The sequence below is a fragment of the Hydra vulgaris genome, chromosome 04 (assembly GCF_038396675.1).
Source record: "Hydra vulgaris chromosome 04, alternate assembly HydraT2T_AEP".
NCBI lineage: Eukaryota > Metazoa > Cnidaria > Hydrozoa > Anthoathecata > Hydridae > Hydra > Hydra vulgaris.
In genome coordinates, this window is record NC_088923.1 from 21,586,840 (window position 1) to 21,607,347 (window position 20,508).

General features: G+C 29.6%; 2 protein-coding genes across 2 annotated transcripts; both read left to right on the forward strand.

Annotated features, from left to right (window-relative positions):
* The first annotated feature begins 8,848 nt into the window (after positions 1-8,848).
* Positions 8,849-10,048, forward strand: LOC136079271 (uncharacterized). Its single transcript, XM_065794998.1, has one exon. It carries the CDS (start codon positions 8,849-8,851, stop codon positions 10,046-10,048), a length of 1,200 nt encoding a protein of 399 aa, XP_065651070.1.
* Positions 10,049-10,087: 39 nt separating this feature from the next.
* Positions 10,088-11,152, forward strand: LOC136079272 (uncharacterized). Its single transcript, XM_065794999.1, has one exon. It carries the CDS (start codon positions 10,088-10,090, stop codon positions 11,150-11,152), a length of 1,065 nt encoding a protein of 354 aa, XP_065651071.1.
* The last annotated feature ends 9,356 nt before the right edge of the window (positions 11,153-20,508 follow it).

The following is a 20,508-nucleotide window of genomic DNA, read 5'->3' on the forward strand; positions in this document are numbered from 1 at the left end:
CCAGCACTGGTGAAACTCCAAGTCGAAGATAAAAGTTAGATAAGTGTTTTTTACTAATTAATTATATATATATATATATATATATATATATATATATATATATATATATATATATATATATATATATATATATATATATATATATATATATATATATATATATCGAATGAGAAAACTCAGACTGTAAGTATAAAGAATGCCTATACAGTATGCAAACGTGTAAGAAAATCAGCAAAATAATCTGAGCTTTGAGTATTGTAAAGAAAATGTGCCTCCATATGAGGTTATGCCCCCACTTTCACTATATATACATACATATATATATATATATATATATATATATATATATATATATATATATATATATATATATATATATATATATATATACATATATATATATATATATATATATATATATACATATATATATATATATATATATATATATATATATATATATATATATATATATATATATATATATATATATATATATATATATATATATATATATATATATATATTAGGGCTGGTACTGATTAATTTTTTTTTGTTCGATTAATCGTCTAAAATTTTAATCGATTAATCGATTATTTTCGATTAATTCTGAAGTCGACAGAATAACCTGCTTTTCACCACTGGTGAGGTGAAGTTGTTATCGGTAAACGTTAACTAACTACAGTATTCACAAACGTTAACAAACAAGACACTTAATGCCTGCTATACTGTATTCAGTTTAATTGACAAGTACAAGTAGGCATCACTTTAGCCAGTCACGTAAACAAACGAGGACGTTAACGTTTTCTGGAAGTAGACAAAATCGCAGTTTGTTGACAATGTACCCTGACGAACTAAACAGTCTTTCACAAGGAACAGAAGTGGCAGGTACACACAGAATTGTCTGCACAAAACTGCTCAGGTTAGGGTAACGATGCCTGTTCAGTTGCCACCACATGAGGGGATTCTCAGTTTCTGGAATTACACCTTCTTCTTGATATCGTGTAAGCTCAGCCAGTGAGCCATGTACTGTTTGTGATTCATCTGATGAGGATTGCGATTCCGAGTCGCTGACCAACAGAGTAAGTTTCAGTTTCTTACGCACAGGTTCTGATGCCTCGCCAGTGCTGGTAGTAGTTTCACGTTCAGCTCTCTGTCTTTGGTTACAGTACACTCGAAATGCATTAGAAAGTATTGTCCAAACTGCTTCACGTTTCTCTCTTGAGAGACAGCCGAGTTTCTTGTAACGTGGGTCTAATGCCACAGACATTTGCAACGTTGGCAATGCATCAATGTTTTCAATGCGACCTGAGAAGTCATTTAGTGTTGCAGATTTGAAACGTGCTATATACCCTGGATCGTCAGACAAACGTGCTATATACCCTGGATCCTGAAACTTCACATCGTCAGACCTGTTAGAGGTACTGGCTTGGCTGGCCTTTAGCTCTGATGTATTCCTTGAACTGCGCTTAAAATGTCCAACTAGGTGTCGACATTTAGCCAGAATAGGAGATGAATCAGCTGCTTTCAAACCTGCTAGTATGCTCAGTTGAAGACAGTGTGCAATACACGGTATATGGCTGTAATCCGTCCGTCCTATAGCAGCAACCATATTTCGTGCACTGTCCGTTACGATACAGCTAATTTTTTCAGCAATGTTCCACGTTGCGGCAAACTCTTCATAGAAACTGGCAACATTATCAGCAGTGTGCCTTTCTTCAACATTTATGCAAGCTAAAGCGACAGACGTCAGTTTCAACTCAGAATCAATCCAATGACCTGTTATCCCACAGTACGATTCATTGTTGGTGGAGGTCCAAAAGTCAGTAGTTAGAGCAATACTATGAATGCATTCTAGAGCTTTCTTGTGCTCATTCAACTTCTCATTGTACATCTCTCCAATGACAGTGTCGATTGTACGGCGACTGGGCAAAGTATAAGTCTGGTTTTGAAGGGCAATACGAAGCACCGCCTCTAGCCCAGCATCTTCTACAATTGCTGTTGGACGTCCAGAACTGGCAATCCAATGAGCTATTGCCACCTTCAGGTCGGCTGAGACCTTTTCACTGACATGCTTGTTTGACTGACACGTAAATAAATTGGTGATTGATTTTATCTGAGGGGTCATCTTACGTTCACTGTCGACAACTTGTTGATATTTCAGAGGATGCTTGTGCTGAAGGTGATAAGTCAGCGATGTGTTTGAGCCACGGAAAGCAAACCAGGGTTCCCACTATTAAAACTGGGGCTAAAATTAAGGATTTTAAGGAGATTTAAGGAGATATTTTCCTAATATTTAAGGAGATTCATTTGTGAATGACAATTTTTTGAAGGTAAAAGTAAGGAGAATTAAGGAGAAAACAATTATATTAAAAACAGAATCTTTCTTTTTTCCATAAATTTTAAATACAGATAGATAAACTATTATAAATGAATATATATATATATATATATATATATATATATATATATATATATATATATATATATATATATATATATATATATATATATATATATATATATATATGTGTGTGTGTGTGTGTATATATATATATATATATATTGGATATATATATATATATATATATTTATATTTATATATATATGTATATATATATGTATATATATATATATATATATATATATATATATATATATATATATATATATATATATATATATATATATATATATATATATATATATATATTATATATCATCGTGGTCAACATATAATTTCTTTTTTTTTTCCAACAAGTTTCTTTTTTTTAACATATAGCTTCTCTAGTAACTCTTGTTTTTTGCAAGTGGCTCTTTTTAATGCATTAGATTATGATATATCAGCTTTAATGTCATCTAAATGGAAAAGGAATCATTAAATAATGACATTACATTTAGTGATATAAACTGAAAAAAAACATTTATATTCAAGGAATAAACCTAAGGCTATTCTTTTTTCAGCACAGAATCCAGTTTCATCAGAAGACTTCTTTAAATTCTCAATTATAGATAATGTCTGTCAATTTTAAGTATTGACAATTTCAATATCTTCCATAACTTTTCCTTTTGCTTCCATTTTCAATGTTTTTTCTATAGACAGGGCTTTTGAACAGTAATCTAATTAATCTTTTGTTATTTCAACTTCATGAGCCATGAACCCATGAAATGTGAGGTAATCTTGGATTGAACATAAAGAGATTTTAGTGTCTGGGACATATTGTCATCTTTCAGACTTATGTTGCTGTTAAAACCACGTTCAACTTGAGCTTGTCCATGCGATAAAATGAGGACAATTTGAAAATGTGCTGTAGATTTGCATACATCTTTAAATCAGTGTATTCCCACAAAAAGTAGTCCAACCAATCCATATCTTTATCAAAAGTCAAAAATACTTTTGTTATCAACGACCACACTTTTACAGAACCTGGAATATTCTTTCTTAGCTAAATCACCAACAGAAGCTCTAATTTTCTTGAAAGTAACAAGCTTCATCAACAGTTTGTCAAAAAAATAATCACACTTTTCTGTGATATTCAACCATAAACGATGGAGAAATACACACCAGACAGCAAGCAACCAGTGAAGACAAAGGGCTTTTCCCAATAATATGAGTTCACATTGAGACACCAAAATTACATATTTCCTTTTTGAACTTGTCCATTTGAACATCAGTAATCTTTGTCTTTCTCTTGAGTTGCTACAGATAATCCTTCAATGAAAAACTAATATTAATCTTGCTGGTTGAAAGCCAGTTTGTGTAATTAAACAAATCTATTTTTAACAAAGATGTTGTAGTTTTGTCATTTAAAAGAAACATCTAACCGAATGAACTTCGCATAAAAGTTGCGTAATAGTTCTTCAAGAGTCACCACCAGAAAAGGAGCCATTGGTTTATCAGTTTGAAAAGAAACTGGAAGAAAAAAAAAATGCAAGATTGAAAATAACATTTTGTGATTTTTTCTCAAAATTTTAAAAATAATATGAAAAGAATATCTCAGAATATTTCTATAATTTTCTAATAAAACAAAATATATTACATAAAAAGCAATAAAATTGCATCTGGATCAAATATCACCTACCAAGGAATGTATTTAGACTGCCACTAATTTCTTCAAAAAACTTCAACTTTAAAGGAACTAAAACTTTATTTGTTTGAGTACTTTGATGTTAAAAGTTGGTGTTTTGCCCTGATTTACCAAGTCCAGGTTGCTTACTTTTTGGTAAAGACTTCCAGTAGTCAACAAGACTACTTTTGACCAAACCTCTATTGCTTTCTTGGCAATACTTTGATTTTTAGCCCGTCGAGTGCCACAAAATATGTAAGGAAAATATGTTGCCTCAGCTATTCTTTCATAATCACTTGCTCTTGATGGACTTTGGTACATTGAAGACATTTAGTACATTGAAGACATAAACTTCTTTAAGTTCCAATCTGTAGCTTTAGCACCAGTTTATAAGGATCCATTGATAGTATGTAAACCACAGGCAATATCAATGAGTGTATTTAATTCATTGTTATGAAATTCTTTGTTGAGCATTTCCAAAAACAGTTTATTTACATTAGAGATATCCATAGAAACCTGAAGCATTTTTTCAGCATTCAAACCAGTCATGCGGGATTTAAACATATTTAGAATATCTGGAACTACAGCTTTTCCCATGAACTCTGAACTATAATATCTTGTACAAACAGTATTCCTCTCTTCATTCCAATAGCGCACATGTAAGTCCATTTGACCTTTCTTTATAACTTTATTGTAAGACTTATCAAAAAGACATACAAAGTTATCCTGCAGGGTAAGATCTTTTATCAGAATTTTTTTTAAATAAGGGGCAAGACCATGAGTTACAATATAGCCAGATTTTGTTCGACCACATAAAAAGTCGCTGGCAATTTTGCTATCTGGAAACATCAAAGCAAATTGTTTAGACTTATTCTCACTTGATCTAAAAGAGTATTTGCTTTGAACAATATTTAAATACCAAATTAATTCTGCTTTCAAAACTGCTTCCTTCTGAAGCATATCTGAAATGATACATTCCTTTGATAGGCTTTTGTGGTACTGATTGCAAAGTTTCTTTGAACACAACAACATAACCCTCTTTAGGCAATCGCTTTACATCATATTATTTCATACAATTACACATTTGAATATATGATTTTTTTGAACTTATTAGGAATATTAAACACTTTATTCAAGATCTAGGTGTGTAGCAAAGTCTAAAATTATAGTATAGAAATTTCCTAGAGTTACCAATATGGGTTTTTAAAATTCTTAATAAGTTTTGCACTCCGTAAGTGTAACCATAAAAAATATTTTTCTCTGCTGAAACAGATTTTTTGCACAATTTGATAAATCAAGTTTTTCCATCAATACATTTATACATCTAAGATACTTAAGTGATTATTTAATATTTAGCTTTATTTAATTAAAGTTATAGTTAAAAAAACGAATTTGCACGATTCAAATTTTAAAAAAGCACGAAAAAATTTTGATTATTGCAAAATAATTTATATTGGGCATTGGTAAAATCCGGAATGCAGAGATGCGGAAACTTTCAATGGGTAAAATGGGTAAAAGAACCTTTATACCCATGCCTGCTAATGAGAACAACTTAAAACAAACTTTGCATCTTGCAAGGCTGGTATATTTATCTTTCTGAAATCAAGAAGTGTAACTATCATTATTTAACGAAATATTTCGGAAACTTTTATATTTAGGCATCTAAAGGTAATTAGTGAAAAAAATATAACAATCTTTTTAATATGAAGTTTGTTTAACATCTTGCTTATGGTTTTTTCCCTAAAGTATATATATTTAGCTGTAATTAAGTATATATATACATGTATATATATATATATATATATATATATATATATATATATATATATATATATATATATATATATATATATATATATATATATATATATATATATATATATATATATATATATATAGCTTTAATTAAAAAAGAGGGTCAATAAATACTTATCCCTTATAGCACGGTGTTCACTTGTTAAAAAAACAAAATAAAATTATTTAAAGAAAGTGAAAGTTAAATACAAAAAGCCAAAAACATACATTAAAAAACTTACTCTAATACTCAGAGGGTTGATATATGATATATGTGTGTGTATATACACACATATATGTATATATATATATATATATATATATATATATATATATATATATATATATATATATATATATATATATATATATATATATATAAATATATGTATAGAACCCTTATATGTTGTCCGAAAGTTTTTTCCATATTTTGTTGACAAAAAATAAAAATTAAAATGCAAGACCAGAATTTTTTTTTTTTATTAATGATAGACTGCCTGCCCCAACCAAACCCTCAGTCGATGAAGCAGCACTCCCTTGCGGGTCAGGCTATTTGTCAGTCGATGTAGCAGCACTCCCTTGCGAGTCAGGCTATTTGTCAGTCGATGTAGCAGCACTCCCTTGCGAGTCAGGCTATTTGTCAGTCAATGTAGCAGCACTCCCTTGCGAGTCAGGCTATAAGATAGTCGATGTAGCAACACTCCGCGCATGATTTACAGTAAAAAAATAAAAATAAAAACAATTTATTAAAAAAAATAAAAACATTTTATTAAAAAAAATAAAAATAAAAACATTGTTTATATTGTTAAAAACATTCAGAATGTTTTAAAAACATTCAGAATGTTTTAAAAACATTCAGAATGTTTTAAAAACATTCAGAATGTTTTAAAAACATTCAGAATGTTTTTAAAAACATTCTGGTCAATTAAATTTGCATTTTTGTGGTTTTTTTAAAAAACGATTAATTGGTAATTAAATTAATGGTTTTGACTTTCATCCAACACGCAAATGTTGGATGAAAGTCAAAAGTAATTAAAAGTGACGTATATGTTGGCATAAGAATCACTTTTTTCCTTCCGTGCTTCCCAAACGCAACAAACTATATATATATATATATATATATATATATATATATATATATATATATATATATATATATATATATATATATATATATATATATATATATATAAAACAAAAGTATAGGATTTTAACTCATCAAAGATGTAACTATGCTTCTCTATAGATAAGTATAACCCATTTGCTTTAATAAAATTTCCTAGATGATAAAAAAAAAAGAAAGTAAGGAGAAATTAAGGAGAGCTGTCAAATTTTAACTTTTTTTAAGGTTATTTAAGGACTTTTAAGGAGTTTTTTTTTTTTTAAGGATATTTAAGGTTTTTAAGGAGGAGTGGGAACCCTGCAAACTGTTTATTGCAGTGAACGCAGTATATTTTGTCACCTTCGTCTACTTTACCATCAGCATTCAACTTGAAAACAAAATGCTTGCTTAACTTTCCAGTTAAATGTTTGACAGAAACGTTGCTTTCATTAGTTGCCGCAGCCATATTTGCAAAACAAACTTTGTTTACTTTAGAAACGGATATAGAAATGTAAGATAATGTTCCCAGGTCAGTAAGTATTTTAAAATATGACAAAATTTTTAGTCGAGATTTTCAAGATACGCGCTTTCAAAATTAATTTTATATTTATCGAATTCTATTGAAAAATTCTAAATTTAATACTCTTTTTCGTCATGGCTAATGACTTTGAAACAATTGATTTTGAAAAGTTGCGTTTAGACGTTTTTAAAACTTTTAAAACTGAAAATAACTTCTTTGCGAATGATTTATATGAAAACGATATATTTTTTTTATAAATTTTTATGCTTAACATTTATCAAATTAACAGATATCAAAATATTGTTCATGCTAAAATTTAAATTAGGCCAAGTACCATACCACTTCACAAATAATTTCTTTATAAATAACGTTAATAAATATAATACAAGAGAAACAGGCAATCTTGAGTTTATTCTAATTGAAGAATATTAAAGTTAACTTTAATATTCGAGTAGTTTTAATACAACTAGTTGTACTTAATATATAATATATTACCTATATTGAACATAATATATATTATTCACTTGTAAGGGCTTCGTGATAAGATCAGTACGATCTTCTTGAAGTCCTGTCTGCATGGCCATATTAAGGCGGGGGCGGATGGGGCTGCAGCCCCAGGCCCTTATAAAAAAAATAGGCCCTAAGGCCCGTGACTTTTTTTTTTTTTTTTTTAGGGAACCAGATAAATATTCCTATGTTTCTCAGTTTTTTTAAATCAATTTATTGGGAGCTGCGGAGGCGTTGTGAATAAATAAATGAATAGAGATATACTATATCTCTATCTTCGTATATTTGGCGGAATTCTGGTATTCGCAAATATTTTTTAAATTATCTTTCCGCATAAAGATGTTTTGAGAACATTCAAGTTATTTATTTTTCCATCTATGTCCGCACAACTATCAGTTTTTAAAAAACACGCTAAAAAAATTAACTTCGTGACATAAATTTTTTAATTAAATAGGTTTTATAAGAGAATGCTTTTAAAATATTCGTTGATGTAAAAACCTTTTAAAGGAAAAACAATCATATTAGTGAATGATTTTAAAGCACTCTCTTATAAAACCTATTTGATTACAAAATTTATATGTCACGAAGTAAATTTTTTAGCGTGTATTTAAAAAACTAATAGTTGTGCGGACATAGATGGAAACATAAATAAACTTGAATGTTCTCAAATATTAAAACATCAAAATTTTTTTTATTTTATTTTATTTTATGATCACTTCCGTTACCGCAGAAAATTACAGCATTGCTCATTCGTTTACAAAATTAAAATAAAAAATGAAAAGGAGCGGTTGGGACAAAATGCAAAAAAAGAAGAAGAATGAGATTCAATTAAATGAATTATTGAACAAAAATAAAAAAATGACTGAGTTTTGTAATACTGCAAGTAGTGTCTCGGTATCAGCAACAGCGAGAGCGAGTTCAAATTCACTAACTATGTCAATAATATCAGCACCAGTTCCAGGTAGTGCTAATAGTGTCCCTGCAGACTCAGCTACAGCGAGTTCAAACTCATTTATGTCAGCACAAGTTCCAGATAGTTCAGCGAGTTCAAACTCATTTATGTCAGCACCAGTTCCAGGTAATTCTAATAGTGTCTCAGCAGACTCAGCTACAGCAAGTTCAAGCGTCTCAACTATCTTAGCAGTGTTACCCCTGGCTCTGACGACCCACACTGTCAACACCGATGTGGCTGAGTGGATTATAACCGACGACCTGCGTGAGTATTTCAGCAAAAGTGCAGATGGGTTTTTATCATGCCAACATATGGATAGCGATTTTAAATTATCTACTAAAGTACTGCCTGGTGACACTTTTAAGTTTAAACGACAGTGTACAAAGTCCCTTTTTTTCCGGGAAAAAGTGAATGGTGAGAAAATTAAGAGAGACTGGATTTGCTATTCCCCATCAACTAGTAAGGTTTTCTGCGCCCATTTTAAATTATTTAATTCAAAATGTGGAATTGGAGCATCTGCTTTGATGTCATCAGGATATGATGATTGGAAACACGCTGCAAGAGACTTAGCTCGCCATGAAACAAGTGAAACCCACATTCAATCAATTGAAACCCTTTTAACACGTAGGAAAGCTGGAGAGCACATTAGTAAGAGGCTCACAGAGCAATTTGAATCAGAGAAAAAGTACTGGAATGACATACTGCTGCGTATTCTTACCGTAATCAAAATGTTAGCGTCGCGTGGGTTGTCATTCCGTGGCAGTAACGAAATTGTGGGTTCTGTCCACAATGGCAATTATTTAGGTTGCTTAGAGCTAGTGGCTGAGTTTGACCCATTGCTTGCAGAACATATTCAGAAAAGAGTGAACAAAGGCCGAGGTCATGTGTCATATCTGTCATCAACTATATGTGATGAATTTATTCATGTGTTAAGTCGTGACGTTTTGGACCACATTTTAACTGAGATTAAAGAAGCAAAATACTTTGCAGTTAGTGTTGACTCAACACCAGATATTTCACATGTAGATCAGCTTACCATTATATTCCGTTACATGAATTCTAAAGGACCAGTTAAACGTTTTGTGACATTTATCCCTATTCTATAGCACACTGGGGAAGGATTAGCAAAAAAGTTACTTGATTTTATGGAAAATACTGGCAATAACTTAGCTGAATACATACCATGTTGTGCTCATTCGCTTAACCTTGTTGGTCAATGTGCTGTAGGATGTTGTTCTGAGGCTGTAACGTTTTTTGACTTTGTAAATAAGCTGTTTGTATTTTTTTCTGCCTCCACCTCTCGTTGGAATCGTTTGATGGCAGTTTTAAAGCCACTTAATATGCCTACCTTAAAAAGGTTATCTGATACCAGATGGTCAGCACATTATGATGCTGTACACTCCCTCCAGGTTGGCTATACGCAAGTGAAGTCTACACTGGATAGCATGTGTCAAGATATGTCCCAAAAGAAAGAAATACGACTTGAAGCCGCAGGATTGAAAGATATAATGAGTCATCATGAAACAGGTATCCTAGTTCAATTGTGGTCAAAAACTCTGAATAGGTTCAATTTAACTAGCAAGTACTTACAAGGAGCAGACATGGATCTCAACACCGCTACGGAACTGCTTCGTTCTTTGGGTGATTTTGTTCATTCTCTTCGGAGCCAGTTCACATCATTTGAAAAGGAAGGAAAGGATCTGGGTACCGATTCGTACAAAGGTGAAACAAGGCAAAAGCGCAAGAGGAACCAGAGATGGGATTATGGTGACTCAGAAGATCTAGAGTTATCCCCTTCTGATAAGTTTAAGGTTCAGTGTTTTTTGCCTATAGTTGATCAATTGTTAGTTGCTCTTAAACAGAGGGCTAATGCATATGATACAGTCAGCAAAAGGTTTGGTTTTCTTAAAAATCTACAATCTTTGTCCAATGATGGTATGAGAGATCATGTTTCATTTGTATGTGAAACATATTTTGAAGATGTTGAACCTAACTGTCATGGTGAATTCATTCACTTCACTTCTCTGTTTGCCAAATTGTCACCGCCCAATAAAACTGATTGTGTTGAACTGCAAATGTACACCTTTCTAGTTAAGAATAGTTTGACCGATACCTTTGTGAATGTCTACACTGTGTTGAGAATTTATTTGTCTCTTATGGTCACAAACTGTACTGGAGAAAGATCTTTTTCAGTCCTTAAAAGAGTTTAGAATGAACTTAGATCAACAATGGGACAACCTCGCTTAAATGATTTGGCTTTATGCATTGAAAGTGACATAGTTAGATCAAGAGATTTCACAGTAGTGATCAAGAAGTTTGCTTCAAAAAAGGCCAGAAAAGTCAATATATAAAAAACTATTTTAAAGTTAATTGATTAACTAAATAGTACATAAATTATGCTACAATTTATATTTATTGTTTTTTTTTTATACTTTCAAAAGAAAAATATATGAAGATTCTAGCTTCAGCTAAATATTTGACACCATCAACAATACTAAAAATGATATATGCTTGCTTATATTGCTAAATGCTATCCTATTCCAATATAACTTAAATATTGTTATTGGTGCTTTTGTAATGTTAGACTGTACTAAGGGCATACATGTACTTCACTTCTCTGTTTGATCTTTGCCAAATTGTCACCGCCCAATAATCTATATCCTGGAAAACATATGAAAAAATATTTACATGATAAAACAACAATACAATACCTTAAGAATTTGTCAGTGCACAATAATAAACATTGAGTTAAAGAATGAATTTTTGTGTATTTGAAATATTGTTTATTTTTATTTTTTTAATTTTTTCACTTAAATACCAATATTATTGGTATTTTCTTCCTTTATTGGAGGTGAACACATTATCAATTTGATACACGTACTCCACTGTCTCAATAGTAAATATACCTACAGCTCAGCAGTTGCTTTCTAAAGTCATGATTCAAGACCTTTTGTCAGTTTACATATATATGGGTGTCTGGGCCAAAGGGGTGTAGTTGTACCTAACCAGTTGGTAAAAAATTATTAAAAAAATGCTCTAAAACATACCTAGATTGTGTCCTTTTATTAGCAAGACTGAAAAAAAAAATTCTGGGGGGCAGCTGCCCCCCTGACCCTCCTACTTGGGGGGTCTGGGGCCCCCTAAACCCCCCCGGCTGGGGGCCTCCGGCCCACTGACCCCCGGGTTTAGCCTCGCTAACGCTCGGCATTTTCATCTTACCGCCACATTAGGCCCTCCTATACTTACAGCCCCAGGCCTAAAAATGTCCTAATCCGGCCCTGCCTGTCTGTACTATTTTAATTATAATTATAATCTCGTTTATATATTTTGACTAAGGAAACTTGTAAATATTACTATTATAAATTATGAAACTTGTAAATATATATTTGTACGGCAAAAAAAAAAAAAAAAAAAAATAAGTAACAGAAAACCGGCAAAAATTAATCGAAATATTACTGATTAAAGAAATTTTAATCGATTAAATAAATTAGCGATTAATCGATTCATTAATCGTTAATTTCCGCAGCCCTAATATATATATATATATATATATATATATATATATATATATATATATATATATATATATATATATATATATATATATATATATAGGAAGGAACTTCCAATTAAATGCTCAACCGTGGTGCTCTCTGATAAGACCGTAAGGACTTCTTGGGGCACTTAAATAAAATAAAACAAAAAATAATATCTTAACTCATAACTTTAATCTAAACATCACTTCACATTAAAATCTTTATTGAATCACTGAATTTTCTTTGTCCAAATAGAATTCGATAGCCAATAATTAATAACTTGCATTACCTTTTCAATATTCTGGTCTGGTATTTTAACACCACTTTTTATAGTCATTATGAGCATCTTCAGAAAATGAAATGTGAAATTTTTGTTATTTTTATAAAAATCATGTTATTAATAGTTTTTACTTGATTTGTCATGTAACGTTCCTCGCCAACAACTCTTCAATCTCGTGTTGTGGTTCATAATAAATATCATTGATTTTCTTCATTTTTGTAGTCATTCAACTTTATTTTTGTAGTAATTATAAGCTTTTTCAGGAAATGCATTGTAAGGAGTTTCATGATGTCATTTTAATTTTTTTTCATTTTGTAATTTTTATAAAAAATTATCTTGTGACAAATTATTTTTACATACTAATTACATTAAAATAACAACCCTTTACGAATCGAAATTTAAGATTTATTTTATAATGAAAACCGGTTGTTTAATAAAACTATCGTTTCTTAAAGAATATTTGTTTGTTTCTTTTAAAGAATAATATAGTTCAGTTTATGAGCATTTGTTCAAAACGCTTCTTGCTTTATATAAAACTCAAATAGTTTTTTCAATTTGTTGCATAAGTGTCTGATGTGAACATTCCATGATAATTTTCATTTATAGTGATACCGAAAACGTTAGTAGACATTATTATTTTTATTTGAATATTATCAATGAAAATCAGTGGGAGGGGTGGGGTTTCTAAATTTTTGACAATTATTGGGAGGTCAAGAAAATTTGACGTCAACAATGTTACTTTTTTTGATAAACTTCATTACTTCAAAAAAGGAGTTTTTTTCCATTTTTATCTTATTTAGGGGATTGGGGGAAGGGGAAAAGAAAATTAAATGTTGACGTAATATTATAGAAGGTGTCTCTGGAATTTTGGCAAGTTGCTGACAAAAGGGATAAGAAAGAGGTAAAAATCGCCAAAAATTGTTTGAAAGTAAACTTTTTTTAAAAACTTGGATGGAAGATGTCATAAAAAGTTTTATTGATGCTATTATAAGATAGGAGTAGTATTACCTGCAAAATTATTGTTCGTTTTGAGGCTTTTTTAAAGATATCAACATAAGTTAGAAATAGTTAGGGTCCATTTAAAAAAGATCCTTCAACGCGGACATTGTTAGTCTTATTTTAAATAGCTTTTAAGTAGCATTAAAACGTTATCGCTGATACCATAACAAAATTTAAAGCAATATTTCATAGTAAATAGTCTCAAAAGCCTCATATAAGTCTATAAAGACGCCTAAAGTAAACCTTGACTTCATACAAACTTGTTATACTTCGAGTAAGAAAAATTAACAGATGTTTAGTAAAGATAGTTCTTTTTTTTTCTTTTTTTTATTGCCATACAAATTTAATAAAGTCGTAAACCAAATAAATACAAATACAATCATAAATACAAATAGCTGGGGCAAGAAGAATATACATAATTGGTCTTATCACCAAGCTCCTTAATCTAATCCATAAATATAAAACAACAAAAATTAAAAAACATAACACTGTATAATATAAAACGTTTTTCTAAAGACTTAATAAAACAAAAATCATTGGTCCAAAAGTCCTACTTTAACTTTTTGTTTTTGTATTGGTTAAGAAAAATTAAAAGAAAAGAAAAAAAAAGAATTAGTACAAAGAAGCTATATTACTAATAAGCATGCAAGCAAATACGCATAATCCTGAAGCTTTCCTTTTACACCAGTATATATCTTGAAATTTGTGAATAATTCTTATAAACCATAATTTTTTATACATATTTAAAAAAAAAAAAAAGAAAAAAAGAGAAGAATTTAAGCAATATAAAGTGGCACAATCCTTTTCTAAGATTGTCAAGCCGATAATGACAAACCTCTAATTCGTAAACCCAGATCAAGGGTGCCACAAGTCAAAAATTATGGATATTGAGTTATGAGTGTCATTTGATAGTATGTTATGTGTTGTACATGGTGACAAAATACCACAAGTCTAAAAAGAATGTTTACAAAATGACAGATACAAATGGCATTGTTAGTTGGAAAAAATATTAAAAACTTAAAACTTCAACCCTGATTTTCTCAGTTGGACACTTTTTGACTTGTGGCACCCTTGAATATAACTGTTATTTGAAAATCTGGTTAGATATTTATTCTTATTTATTTTGAATAATGGGTAAATTATTTTAGGTGATATGTTTTTATTAATTTTGAACATAAATATTAGAATTTGATAGACATTTAATTGATAAACATTCATTTTATTTGAATTAACCAATAATGTTTGGGAGTGTGTATAACAGCCCACATTGGAAATAATTCTGGTTGCACGCTTTTGTTTATTAAATAGTTTTTTTATTTTATTTTTATTTGTACTGCACCAAGGGATGTTTGCGTAATTAAGATGGCAATTAATGAACGAGAAATATAAAAGCTTTAAGGAAGTTGGATTTAAAAAAGGCTTAGCTTTGCATAGCAGGCCTATGTTCCTTGAGATTGTATTTTCGAGATATTATATGTGATCTCTCCACGTCACATTTTCATCAAGAAGCACGCCGAGAAATGTTAAAGTGGTTTCTCTTTTTATGTCCTGATTGGCAATACAAAGTTTTGGAAGTTTCAAAGAAATTTTATCTCGGTCATGAAAATGATGGAAAAAAGTATGTTTTGTTTTGGTTACATTTAGAAAATTTTGTTTGCATTAAACCATTCAGTAAGATTTAATAGCTCTTTGTTTACTGACTTAAGCAGAATATTTATATCATTATGTGCATAAAATAGATTTGTGTCATCTGCAAATAAAATTGTATCAGTACAAGTTCAGTACAAGCTTTGCTTAAATCATTAATAAAAATGAGAAATAAAAGTGGTCCTAATATAGATCACTGAGAAACCCCACATGTTATGTTCAAATTGGTCGTTTTACCTTCATTATAAGAAATACATTTTTTTCTATTTAACAAATTTCTTTTAAACCACGCAATATTTATATGTTTAATACCATAGTTTTCTAATTTTGTTATTAAAATGTAATGATTGACAGCATCAAAAGCCTTACTGAGATCAATAAATACACCAATGTATATTTATTTTCATCAAATGATTTAAAGATATCATGAACAAGATGAACAATAGCCTGATCAATAGAGTGGCTCTTTTTAAACCCAAATTGCTTACTATAAAGAATATTGTTTACACTTAAAAAGTAATACAATCGTTTATACATAATGTGTTCTAATAACTTTGAAAAGTATGATAGTATGAAGATAGGCCTGTAATTGGAGACACTAGTCTAATCTCCTGATTTTTGTATAGGTAGTGGCGAAATTTGAAATGACTTCATCATATTAAACATTATTAGTTAAATCTGATTCAATGGAAAGAGTCATTAAGTAGCACAATCCTCCATTGTAGAACAGAGATGTTCTTTGATGATAGCTAACTTGCTGAAAGATCTTTCACCATAACATGTTGAAACAGGCAATGTTAGAAAGATTCTAAGTGAAACACACACTTGGAGAAATACCAAATGCAAACCCTTAGCATAACCTTCATTTAAAAGCTCAATAAGCTTTTTTGTTAATTTTCAAATTAGAATATATATTTATTTTTTTTTAACAATATTTTCTCAGTACAAGTACAATAATTTTACTGTAAAATAACAATTTCTCCATTATTTGCAAGTAAGGTAGAGTTTGAGTTTATTAAATTATAAATTTTTTATAATTTATTAGCAAACTTTTTAAGAGTATGTGATGCCCTATATACTGTGATGCTTGGGGCTAAATACCTCAATCACCCCCCCCCTCCTCTGGGCGGGCCTTGACTTAAATTGAATATTTGATTGACCCAAATCTTACTAAAACTTTAGAAAAAACAGAGAGGGCAGATATTAGTTTATAATTACTGACATTTCCTGGTTCACAATTTTTAAATATAGGCGCAATTTTGGCCATTTTCAAATGGTCTGTGAATATTGGTCTACTCTATAAAGCAAGACCTTATCTATCGTTCTAAAATTTAAAACTTCTTTTTTTTTTTTTGTATACACAGTTATCTATCATACGCCAATATAGCATGAAAAAGTACCCATAAAACTAAATTAAGTTCTCTATACACGGCAGAAACTTGCTTCAAGAGTTATTTTTATAAAGACAAGCTTACTCGTGCATGCATGAGTAAACTTGTAGTAACTTTTTATTTATTTAGTATATATATATATATATATATATATATATATATATATATATATATATATATATATATATATATATATATATATATATATATATATATATATATATATTATTATTATTATTATTGTTATTATTGTTATTATTATTACTATTATTATTATTATTTTTTTAATATATATTTGCTGTTTATATAAAAAGAAATATAATTACAAAGAAACTTTTACATACAAAAAAAGTGGATTTATAAAAAACAGGCAGGGGCTCAAAGAAGATACGGATGACTAAAGTCACCACAATCTTTTCAAAGAGCCCCTATATGGGTTTTACAAGTTAAAATAAAATAAGGTAGTTAAAAAAAATTTGTACATCTCCAATATGATAAAAAGGTTAAAGCTTGCATAAATATTTACATTAAATCAAGAAAGTAAATAATATAAATATAGTTTTAGCAATATTCATTTAAATATACTGGCAGCTCTGTTTAATACCAAAAGAAGAGCCAATTAAACAAGTAAAAAAAAGAATAATGGAATTCGATTTTCTTTTCGAAAAATCTAGAAAATTGTTTATCTAATTTAAAAATTTTATTATTTATTACAAACTTAAAGGAATTTAACGATTTAACCGTATTTAAGTTTTTTGTTTTTTAAAAAGTGTTCCATAGATTTGGTTCAGGAGCTTTTTTGAAAACAAATTTTCTTAACACCAATACAGTTTTTGTAAAAACCGCTCAGCAATATTCAATAACTATGACTTAAAAATGGAGAAAATGCATAGATAAAAAGGATAATTTGGGGCTTTGTTTATATAGGGAAAAGTATGCACCCTTGATCCTAAAATCCAGGGGGAAAATAATTAAACAAAAATTTACGAAAGACAAAATTATAAAACTATTTTAGAGTTTTCTGTATTTATGTTTCTAATAAACTTTAAGAAAGTATATATGCTTTTTTTTTAGTTAATATTATTTTTACAATTATTATTAATTTAGGAGAATTTTATTAATATAATGCGCCCTGGATTTAATGATCAAGGGTGCACGTTTTCCCCTACCTTTCAAAAGCATTTAATTGCATTCCGCATGCTTTGCTTATTGCTAAACTTAATGCATATGGCTTCAGCAGAAACGCATTAAAGCACATTCAAACGTATCTTTCCAGTGGGTGCAGAACGTCTAATGGACGTCCTAAGGACGTTCTACGGACTTGTGACGTCCGTAAGAAGTCGTTTAGACGTCCCACCGACGTCTGTGTCCGCTGGGTAAGTTACAGAAAACAGAGAGTAAAAATAAACAATCGATTCCTCTCTTACTCTAATATTTTGTTTGGCGTTCCGCAAAGCTCAATTTAAGGTCCGTTACTATTTAATATCTTCATAAGTGATCTATTTCCATTTTTACCTATTGTTGATATTGCAGGATACGCTGATGATAACGCTCCTTTAGATGCAAAATAACTTAAATTCTGTTGTGAGTGACATTAAAAATGCTGTATACCAATTTTCTTCACGGTTTAAAAGTATTGGTATGAAAGCTAATCCAGATAAATATCATATTATATATATATATATATATATATATATATATATATATATATATATATATATATATATATATATATATATATATATATATATATATATATTAGTAAAACAAGCTCTCTCAAAGGTAATATTTGTGATAGGGAACTAGTCTCACCTGATAATTAAAAATTACTTAGTATAATGTTTAATAATAAACTTTCCTTTGATAAACATGTTAATAATTTATGTAAAGTCAAAAAGTTAACGCGCTCTTCAGACTCACTTCATTTATGTCTTTGAGTCAAAGAAAACCTTTATTACATTTCATTTTCCTTATTGTCCATTAGATTGGTTATCTCATAGTAGAAAACTGAACAATAGCATAAATAGAATACATGAAAGAATTGTAAATCAAGACTATTAATCTACTTTTGAAGAACTACTTGTAAAAAATGGTTCGATAACAATACACCATAAGATTTACATGCAGCGATTACGGAAACTTTCGTTAAAAGTTAAATTAGGGCTAGCTCCTAACTCGATAAAATAGATTTTTCGTTTTCATAATACTAGTCTAAAAGGGTATAAATTCGCATATAACAATATACAGACTGTAAAATACAGTGTAGAGCCCCTTTCGCATTTGGGATCATCAATTTGGAGTTCATTACTAATAAGTTACAAATCTCCATTAGCTCTGAAAGAATTAAAACTAAAAATCAAAAATTGGATTCCAAAACACGGTCCCTGCAAATTATGCATGACCTATGTCAAAAACATCGGATTTATAAAATCGCATGTTTAATTTATGAAAATTTTGAATAACTCGTTATTTGAATTTTTGATTTTCGCTATTGATTTATTAAGCATTTTCTTGATTTTTACTTTATTCATTTTTATAATTGTTTGAGTTACCTTTAAGTAGCCAAATATAGAGCTACTTAATTTGTATGTAAAAGCGTCAATTATAAATAAATTGATAAAGCGAATCGAAGATATCAGTGAAAATATTTAGCTGTTTAATTATATTTGACGCAAAGGCATTTTATTTTCGAGCGTTCAAAGTTTGGAATTTTTATAAAAGTATTGGAAGTTTTGTTATTAATTATATGCAATTCAAAATAAAAGTCTCAGTTAACAGAAGATTTTTACCGAAGGCACCCAAAAATACAGTACAAATTACCAAATGGGTCCGACTTAACTAGAGTACTACTAAAGCGGATGATTATACAGTAAGTTGGTAGAGAAAATTTAAGTGGAATTGAAAATTCGTTTGGCCTAATAAAAGACTTATCCAGGGTCCGAGTTAGCGGTATTCTACTGCATTTATATGAAGATTATAATAAAGAACAACAACAAAAAAGTAAAAGTTGCTCTTTTTCTAAAAAAGGTGGTATTTTATTTTGAGATTTTTGAAAACACAAAAAATAACAATTTTTTGTGGTAGCCTATAACTCAACCTAATTTTGAAATTTCGTAAATCGTAGATTATGACGTTTTTGATTTTCAACCGATAATTTTTGATTTTTATATTTACACCTAATTAAAACATGTACTCCTAGGTATACAACTTTCTAAATCGCTGAACTACTGTATTTTTGACCTACTGAATTTTCAACCTACTGTATTTTCAATTTTATAACTACGCGTTTCCGGTATGTATTTTGTATATTTTGTTGTTGATTTGAATACGAGCCAAATTTGATCTGCCTTGACGCAGTGGTTGAAGCGCTGTCTCCAGAATCGGGAGGTATTAGGTTCAATGAATGCTTGGAAAACGTATTGATTGTAAATTAAAAAAAAATTTTTTGTAATTAAAAAACCCGTTAAAAATACAGATCAGATAATCGTTTGAAAATTAGTTTATCTCAAATTGGTTGAAAATGAAAATCTATAAAATAGGTCGAAAACGTCATAAATCGGTTGAAAATAAAAAAGAATATAATAATTTGAACACAACTTCTTAATAAGTTATCTGAAAACTAGTTCTACTTTTTAGTAGATGTTTTTTTTATAGAACAGCAGGTCGAGATTTTTGTAGGCCCAACTATCTGATACGTTTTTTGTATGTGACGA